Raw genomic sequence first — 9889 nt, forward strand, 5'->3', positions numbered from 1 at the left:
GTTTGAGCTTTGAAAATGACTCACATTCAAATCCCATGGAAACAATACTTTTTAGCCTGGTTTAAAAGAGAAACTACATCTTGAAAATAGCTCCAATCATAAAAAACAAAACACCCTTAAGATTCATCATAAGTACGTTTCATTATGTACTGTGAAAAATAACCTTAACATCATATACACCGGAGACCCAAAACAATAGACCACATATTTTGTTTTTGTTGACTTAGAACTTCAATCCTCAGATAGGTGTGGACACAAAAACACCACAAAGGCTGAAAATTGACTCCTGTCTTTCTTGCAAATGTGACTTGGCAATTAGTGCCTGCGCAAATCTACAAAGTCTGCCTCAAACGGGGACTTCTGACAACACTGTGTCTGTCCTGAAATAAGAAGCATCTGTCAGTTCTGAGGACAGTTTCATGTTCTGATGCAGGAGGCAGTCACTTTGTTCCCACATTCCATCTCCCATTCTAATAATGGAGACCAGCTAATTAGCATAGAGTTCTTACCTTTATTCAACAGATTCAACGTATTGTTTGAGCTCAGCAAGCATGCTTCAAAAGCAAGTTTACAAATTCTAGCCCTTCTCCTTTTCAGTTTACCCTATGATCAGAATTCTTTGGATTACGATGGCAATTTTGAAAACAAAAAAATATGGACACTTGAATATAATTTCTTGAATTTCAAAGATAACACAATTTTACAACATAAATTTATTTTCTAAATCCGTTTGAACATCAAGGAATTTCTGAAAAAAAAAGGAGGTCTGGAACTTGAGTGAACCTGTCTCAAGCTTAATTCTACGTCTGTAGAATTAACAAGTAGAAGAAAATAAGGTTGAAAGTTCAGATGTTACATTTCAGGTCTAATTTTTGCCTGGAGAAATCAAAGTCACACCAAGGTTCTGTAAGAAAGCGATGTTGGTAACTTTTCAACCTAAACAACACTGGCTTTATCGTATTCTTGAGCTTTAACAAAGTTTTCTTTAGGGGACATAACTTACAGTGAGTGATTATGCAGTTTGCAACTCCCTCACTGGCCTGGCAGGTCATCTCAACAGTTGATGTCTGTTTCTAATATTGTGATTGTGGTGCAGAATGAGGGGGGCGTACACTGGTACGGAACCCTTGACTCTTCAAATCCTTCCTCCCTGTGATTAATCCCCTCTGCTCCTGTGTTTAAAAAATGATTCATTACAGGCGAGCCCGCCTCGCTTTCCCCTGCACCAGCTCTCCTCAGGGGAGCCATTACCGTGCGCTCCACTGAGCTCGGATTACCTGCCTCTGACCAAACTCCTGTTTGTTTTTACAGGTGCAGTACAGCGCGCAGAAAGCGCCCACCAGCCAGAGCCAGCCGCGGAAGAAAAGGTAAGCTCCGCGGACACGCTGGATGAAAGGCTGGTCTCCTTTTGAATATAGTACGACGCAGTCCACCTGACAACAATGCTCCAGTGCCAGCAGAACCCATGACCCTGTGCGCCCCACCATAGCACCCTAACTCTGCCCCCTGCTGCTGAGGGGCAGCCAGCCGCACTCTGGCTTGTGTGTTTGCCACCCCCCTGACAGGGGCTGTGAACTGCAGCAGCTAGGAGGGCAGCACATGGCGCTGTCAATCACAAGCCTGGAGGTAAAGAAAAGAGAGTGCTGCAAGGCTCAGCCTTCATCTTTGGATATATTTTAGAAAAGGAATGAAAAGCGTTGGGTTTGGCTTACCTCAGACCTCCACTGTTTTTCTTTTTTTCTTTTTTTTTTTACTTTGGTGAAACTGAGAAATTTGCCTTAAGGTAAAGTTAATATGAGCTTAACAGTTTATGGAAAACAAATCATGGCAATGCTTTTTTCTCTATCCATGTGTTAATATAATTAAAAGTCAAAAGGTCATGTATAGTATATCACAATGATTTTTCAATGATTTTTTAAATAATCAGGGAGAATCAATGTTTTATCACACATTAAACATGTTAGGACAGAGTACTGAATTCTTTACTATATATAATATCATGCTGCCAGCTTTCTTAATTTTATCTCAGCAATAAATGTATTCAAGTACTGTATGTGTATTATTTCTGGCTGCCTTTATTTTTTTAACTAAAGTCTCTATGTTATGTTAGACTAATTAATTTGAGAGTTTTATTTTTACTCAGTATCATGTGTGAATCATCAAATGAAGAATTTGCAAGTATCCTGAATAAAGAATCTTGATCAGCTTGAGCTCCTGTTTTTGCCCGTGTTTTTTTCAATAACTGCACTTTAGTGAGGATGGATTACACCACTTCTTTACTTGAATACACAGTAAACACATCTGATTACACAACATAGCCATTGGAACAGAGCTCACACACCGGCCACCGCTGCGCCTTGGTTACCGAGCTCACATCAAAGCTGTGTGGCTCCTGTGTGCTTCCTAATGCAATGCTTTGTTGCCTTCTCACAATAACAGGGTCCAGATGAGAGAGAAAGAGCTCATCTCACAGAGAGTACTCTCTCCATCCTCAGCACTTAGTGCTTTACATTTCCACTAAAATCACCTGGCCTATCAAATGGTTACACACACACATACACACACTGTGTTTTCCATCTGTCTTCCCACAATAGTTTTTCCAAGTAGAGAGATGTATTATATCATCCATCACTTTTGTCATTTATATTAAGTTTACATACCAAGAAGTAACCAGTTAAAGACATCTTTTGACATTTAGATTTTTGCAAAACTGCCAAGCAATTTTAGATTATTCTCATATAAATGCATGACTGAGAGAACAAGTTTCTTCAAAATATTTATAATTAATACTGCATTGATTCATTATATCAGCTAGTCTACATAAGGCTGCCAGTTGAACTCTCATCATGCAAATTAACGTTAACATGGAAAAATAAGGTTTCTTCTATCTCTGCTTTCTATCTTTCTGATAGTAGACAAATGAGTACTCCCTTTTAAAATACACATAGTTAGAACTGGAGTTGGGCTGAACTGAGGCTTGGACCCCAGCAATGGGAGTTTGTTGTAACTGATTGGGGGACTGAGCCTTGCGGCCGGGTGCCCCCCTCCTCAGCAGTAGCATGCTGGTGAAAGAGCATCCATCTGTGCTTTGTGAAGAGTTTGATTGGCTCAGGGGGACCTGGTGGAGCCCCGGGCTATCTCTTTTGACAGGCTGATAGAGACATCACTGGGCTCTCCCAGGAGCTGCCACCAGGGGTCCATTTCAAAGTGAGAGGGTGTGGAGGTGACCCTGAGCTTCTGACGAGCCAAATCCCACACACTGGCTGAAACCCTCCTACATTCCTGGCTCCATCAGGGCTGGGGAGGGGGGTGGGGGTGGGGGGCTGGTTTTGGCTCTGCTGGGAGGAGGGCAGTGCTGGGGAGGGAGGGGGTGGGGGGTAGAGGGTATAAGCAGATCACTGGCAAGACCCGATGAAGTGTCCCCAAGAGGTGAAACCAATTAAGCAATACTCCCAGGGTACTTTTAATCGACATTTCAGCAAACAACCAAATTGCCGCACCAGGACATCTAAATCTCTCTGAGACACGTAAAAATAAGAACCTGACAATTAGTTGTCATGTAAATCCCAATTTAAATAAAAAGTCACTTAGGAGCATTGCAATTTTTAAGTCAAAATAACATTGTGTCATGAGCAGATATATTATTGAGGCAAATGCTGCCAGTGACATTATGAGAGGTCATATGGGAATACGGTTGCCTGCCTCCAAGCTGTCAAATGTTTGAATCTGTGGCACTGAGGTTGTGGACTTGGATGTTCCCGGTATCATTCATAGTCAATGGATCATACAGAAGAGTCTGACAGGGTTACAACAATTGTTGATTTGGCTCTGCATGCACCAATGCACACTCATACTGTCTACTCATACACACACACAGACACACATAAGTCCCTCTTCAAAGATGTGCAATCATATTTAAGGAATTATTTATCAATGTATTATCTCCTGGGAAGACTGTGAATCTCTGCAGAGGAAGTCACCGTGCAATATGGTCCCTGAATGCAGTGGGGAAAATCCCTGGATGTTTTACAAGCTTGCTAATGAACATTTGAGCCACACAGCAGTTAACATTGTCTGATCACATTTTTTCTCCAGTAGTTGTTGTTGTTGTTGTGCATGGTGTGGCAGTGATGTCTTCATCAGGCTGTCAAAAAGGAAGTGCCTGCAGCTGTGGCGGATCCCCCCAGAGCCTGTCACACTCCTTGTTTCCATGGCAGTCCTTCAGGCAGCACCACAGGCAGGCTGTGTGCAAGGACCCATACAACCTGTTTTTTCAGCAGCCGCTCCTGTGATGTTCAGCCCCGGAGCGGGCGTCAAACTACCAAGTGCAGAAAGAGAGAACACTGCACCCTTTCTCTTTGTCGCCGTTCTGTGTTGCTTTATAAGGAGATGCATAGCAAAAAAAAAAAAAAAACCCTCCTCATTTGAATAAGCCACTATTCTCAGCATCTCCTTAGTAATTGTTACATGTGCAATGCCGTTGACCTCCTCTCTGAGAGACATAATGTTCACAGTACGACAAAGTAACAAAAGCACAACTCATAGTTGACTTACATGTGTTAAAGCTCTTATGCACATGTTATTTGGTCTGCTTGTACCACCTGAGAAGCGGGTCATAGAGATCAGTGGCTGCGCTCCAAGTACCAACTGGCTTAAATTAGAAGTGCAGAGGTTATAATCTGCCTCCAGACAGAACCCTGACACCAATAAAGAGCAGGATTTACTGAACATCAACTCAGAGGAACACAATCCAAATGACAGACCAGACTGTGTTTGCTACAGTTACTGATTGTTTTGCCTAGGAGAGCACATCTACCTAAGGACGCTGCATGGGGAGCGCTTAAAATTATCCTATAGCCTGCTTTTGCTGTTTGTTCCAGATCATAACAGTCGGCGCATTGCTTTAGTCTCTCACAGTGATATAAGATATAAATCACAGTAACCAGGATTGATGTTGTCTCTGGGAATAGGGGTGAAAATATGTCTGCGATAACCGACAGAGATAACAGAGAGAAAAATGGTCGCTAATAGCAGCTGTTTGCAGTGGCTCCAGTTTACTAACAATTCATTTTGTGGCCCACAGTACACACTGGTGTTAAGACATGGCAAAAGCCATAATTCTTTGTAGCATCAAGAATAGAAGATGGCCTTTAAGAGCTGAAATTAAATCATTGGCCTTTAAAAGCATCTCTCTAAGGGGCGAGCTGCATTAATAAATTCAACTGATTCTGCTTTAATATTATTCAGAGTGCATTAAAATGAAGACAACAGCTGGGATCATGCCCGGTCTCGGGAGTATTGCTTGGGCCAATGAGTGCCGGCGAGATGCAAAGCATGTCTGAGCGCAACCCTGCGTTGTGGACGGGGGGCACACAAGGTCTCGGTGTTACAGGTGCAGGCCTGACAGTTGCTGTTCCCGGATCAGAGGTTGTTGGGTACTGACACTGGCCACAGGACAGCTACTGCCTGACTTAAAAAACAATGTCACATGGGAACAGACACCCAGAGCCAATCAGGCCAGCTACTGCCAAAATCATGACAGTACTGCTTATGAGAACTACAAGAACCTTCAAACTATTAAATGTTTTTATAGCCACTGTACCAAATACTTATAGACTCACTTTGTTATGTTGAAAAATGGATAAACTGTAGAAGGAAAAACTGTTCTGTGCTTTGAAAAAAAAGAGGGGAAATAAAGTGTTAAGCTTTCTGACATTTGGTGTTACATCAGTGCTCTATAGTTAGCAAGAGCACATGCGTCAGGAAACAATACAAAGAATAATTGAACTGCATATTTCATTCTAATTAACAGTGATATAACGCAATGTGACTCTCAGCCTCCTGAGGAAAGAGCACCATATTTTGTTTGATGAATCTGCTAAAGCCACAGCTAGTCTCACCACTAACCCCTGGGGAATCAGGTATCATTAGAGATATGAACAGATCTGCTTTTTGTCTCAGTGAAAGAAGGGGAAAACACATTTCCTCAGCTCTGGCACATGGGTGAATGTGAAAGTGTTCAATATTAATAGCCTTTCATCAAGGACACAATTAGGACACCTCTATTTGACACATTCTATAGGTTCTGAATGAATATGGATATATGGTCCCAAGGAAGGAGCCACTGGCTGAATAACAAAGTGAAATCTCCAGCAAACCCGCCACAATGAAGAATGCACAACATGACAATCGGGAGCTGATGTATTTTGATCCGGTGTGAATTTAAAAGAAGCAAGAGACTAAAAGTGTATTATTATTAGCCCGATTTATAATTCACGGCCCAGGGCAAGTTGTATATTTATCCAAATTAGCATACATGCTGCCACACAAACACACAAATGCTGTACACATATTAAAGAGGCCACATTACTTTTATCTTGTACAAGTATTAGTCCTCATACTTGGAAAGAGAGTGTTTTAGTATTTCTGTTGCTTTCAAGAGAATTAGAAAAACGATTAAACTCTAACACTGGTCATGGATCAGTCAGGGGTTCACACAGAGCAGATTTGATTAGTGAGTGCAGTTTTAGGATATGTAATTTTCTACACCAGAGGTTTGCGGTGCTGACTGCAAAGCTAAGGTGTGAAGAGGGCTGTGGTGAAGTGAGGAGACTAATCACATGTGTATCACCCCTGAGCACTGTCTCCTCCAAGCTCTGCCACATTATGACACCAGAGAGTCATGTAGCACACGAGCACAGTTAGGCCCATTAACCAGAGCGGCTAATTATCGGCTCCTACAAGGTCTTCAAGCTCTCAGGCAATGCCTGCTCTCATTTCTGATTAAAAACATAAATGCATGCAGGAAAAAAAAGGATCAATTACAGTGAGGCAGAAAAGATAACAGCCCTGTACCAGAGTAATTAGGCCTGGTGTTTCATCAGAACTGCTTGCTCTGTGATGAAGGTTTAAAGAGTCCAGTGGCAGAAACACCACAACTGTGTTTGTTTTATTTATGATGCTGCAGTGTCACCCACTGGGGCCCAATTAGCCTGCGACTGATGCATTGGAAAGTAACTCCCTGCTCCTCTTTGACAGGAAATGAAAGCTCCACTTGCTTATGTCCTTCTAGTGACCTGTGAGCTTCAACCTGTTAAGGGCAAACTGGCCAACAGCGACAACTTTAACACAACACGACGGCCTTCTTTTTCTGTTTCAGGCCATTTGCCAGTATATTTCGTATCGATTAACTGTGTCAACAGACGACTCTGTGGGGAGAAAGTGCCAATTCTGGAAGTATTTAGGCTACAGATTCACTTCCGCGCCACTTCCTCCTGGCTGATTTGATAGTGATGCTCTGTAATGTATGTAACAGCATTCTCAGCGTTCCTTACCCACATGAGGGAGCACCACCATAAGGAATGAGACTGATTGCATTGTTGGCTTGAGCTCTTACGCCAGCTTCAAACCTGTTTGTCAAAGTAATTTTCTTAATTAACTGCGATGTGCTCTGATTAAAATAGTATTTACCAATTTACATCATATCAGGCAGCACTGGGTTTAAATTGGCTTTCATGGACGTAATGCATATGTTTTACGACAAGAGAGAGAAATAAAGCGGTAAATGATCTAGTCAAGCTTTGATATGGTATTATAAATACGCTTAGATTTTTTTTAAAGGACATGCTTATTTCAGCGAGACGTTTCTCCTTTCAGTCTTAATAACAATAACAACCGTTCTTAAAACTACTGCAATGGCAGTCCTTCACACCTTCCTCTTTTATGCATTAGAACTACACAGTGCTTCATGTAATCCTTGAATTACGACACACACACACACACACACACACACACACACACAGACATAGTTTATTAGTTTCAATAGGCAAATGAAAAAGAATGTCTATGGTCCTTTAAGCAAGCAGCAAGAGACCAATTAGCAAGTATCTCTATTCAATTTCTCCATATCTCTACTTAGTGAGTGTGAGGGAGAGCGAGGTCTGGGGGGAGGAGTTTGAGCAGCACAGACAGGAAGAGAGAAAACAAAGCAATCATCTCCCAGTGCTTGCCCTCCTCTCCCCTCTCCTCTGCAGCTCCAATTACTGGCTTCTCTCCCTGCCATCAGTATGCAGTAGGGCCGCTCCTCTCCTCCACTCGCCCCAGGCCATTGAATACGTTACCTCTGCTATGGGGCTCGGGGCTCAGGGGCACTGCGCCCCCTAACCCCCTGGATAATTTGGGATTCCTGCTCCTGCCTTGGAGAGTTGAAAACAAATAAAACACCCAGATAAATAAAGAAATAAGGTTGCCTCACAAATATCCAGAGATCTACTGATTTATTGATTTGTTCATTCCTCTACTTATTATTTGTAAATCATTACTGATCCGCAGCCACCCACACCTCCGTCCTAAACCTATGTGAGAGGATGAGAATGCACTTCATTCAGGCAAAAGTTTGAAGCATAAGAAAAATAGTTTTTAAAAGTTAGGGTTTTTTTCTACAACAAATATTAATATCAGGGGACTACTTTGTAGAATAATGTTATATACAGTTGTCATTGTATTGCAGATGTCTACATTATTTCAACTGTTGTTATATGTAGACACATATTTAGCTTTAGCTTAATGTTTTGTTTAACATGCTTGTAAGTTATGGAAACGTGTTTTAACACAAAACCCCCCACAAATGTTGATTAGCTGTCTCTTCAGACATCACTTTCAGTACAAAAAAACTATCGAAAATCTTATATTTGAAATTTTCTGCATGAACACAAACCTTTTGTTTTATGACAAAGACTATTGCCAGGTGAGGATAACCGTTTTCATTCTTTTACCTCCTAAAATCTGCGCAATGCACTTGAGGCAAGTCTGTAAAGCTGTTCAAACTAGAATGCCTTTGGCTTAGATTTCTTTTCCATCTCCCTGTCTTTGTCCAAGGTTTAAGGTTTGAGATGGCTCACAGCTAAAGACCATACAATTCTTATTAAAGCACGTCATCCACAACACAAAGGTGTGTTTTAAAATCCCACTGGAGAAACGAATAAAAATACTAACTCGTAAAACTATGAACGAACCCCAATCTAGCACCCTACACCACCACTTGTATCAGTATCACAATGCTTAAGTGGAGCTGAATGTACTGAAAATGCTTGCAATCATGAGGTGGAATGAATAACAAAGCAGTGCTCCACTGTGGTTTCAAAATGGTGAAAGAGTATCTCTGTCTGGAGCGTTTTATGTTGACAAACACCTACACTGTAGTTCTCATGCAGTGGTCTGTGTCCACAGCTGCTCTTCCCACTCGCCTGCAAACAGATGTATGCCTCGCTTTTTTGGGTTAGAGCCTCATGACTGACTGAATTGTTTTGGAGATAACAATGGTGTTGAAATGCAAAGAAATGGGGTGGAAATGGTGGCGTGAAAAGAGAGATCTTCCACTTCATTGTACAGCTCGAGGAGGTAACCGAGAGCAAAACCCCAACGTGGGCCGTCCAAGTCAGATAGCACTCACATCGCAACCAAACCACTCCATTCTCCTCGTAGTGACATGAATGCCTGTTTAATATGCTTTTGTTTCTCCAAAAACAGTTGGTGTAAATGATTACTAGATTACTTAATGTAGCGCTGAATCAATTCTCAAACGTGTCTATCCCTGCTGTACAGAGCAGGCGGGATGGGGAAGTGGAGTGAGACAGTGATTATGATAGAGCCATAGGGGAAATTATGAGACTATTAGGGAGACACTGTTGTTACTGTTGGCTTCTTACAGGATTTTGTCAGTAGATGTGTCTCATTTTAATAGTTGGCAGCAACTGGTCAGTCCATGTTAAAACTGCTGGCCACATTATTTTATATTTTGATATTCTCAAATAATGTGTCCAGAAATTCAACCATGATGTAATGTTTGGTGAGGTAATCCACTTAGAATGATTAAGAGGCGCCTCTTTCT

The 9889-nt window shown here is 41.8% G+C and overlaps 1 protein-coding gene across 2 annotated transcripts in view; it reads left to right on the plus strand.

Moving 5' to 3' along the window:
* mctp2a (multiple C2 domains, transmembrane 2a) overlaps positions 1 to 2210 on the plus strand; it is a 34677-nt gene extending 32467 nt beyond the window's left edge. For both annotated transcript variants that reach the window (XM_044357382.1, XM_044357383.1), the window contains one exon: positions 1312 to 2210. In XM_044357382.1, the coding sequence (XP_044213317.1) occupies positions 1312 to 1371 (60 nt within the window). In that variant the 3' untranslated portion in view covers positions 1372 to 2210. The remainder of the gene's footprint in view (positions 1 to 1311) is intronic.
* Positions 2211 to 9889: the final 7679 nt, after the last annotated feature.

The sequence above is a fragment of the Thunnus albacares genome, chromosome 7, assembly GCF_914725855.1.
Source record: "Thunnus albacares chromosome 7, fThuAlb1.1, whole genome shotgun sequence".
NCBI classification, from domain to species: domain Eukaryota; kingdom Metazoa; phylum Chordata; class Actinopteri; order Scombriformes; family Scombridae; genus Thunnus; species Thunnus albacares.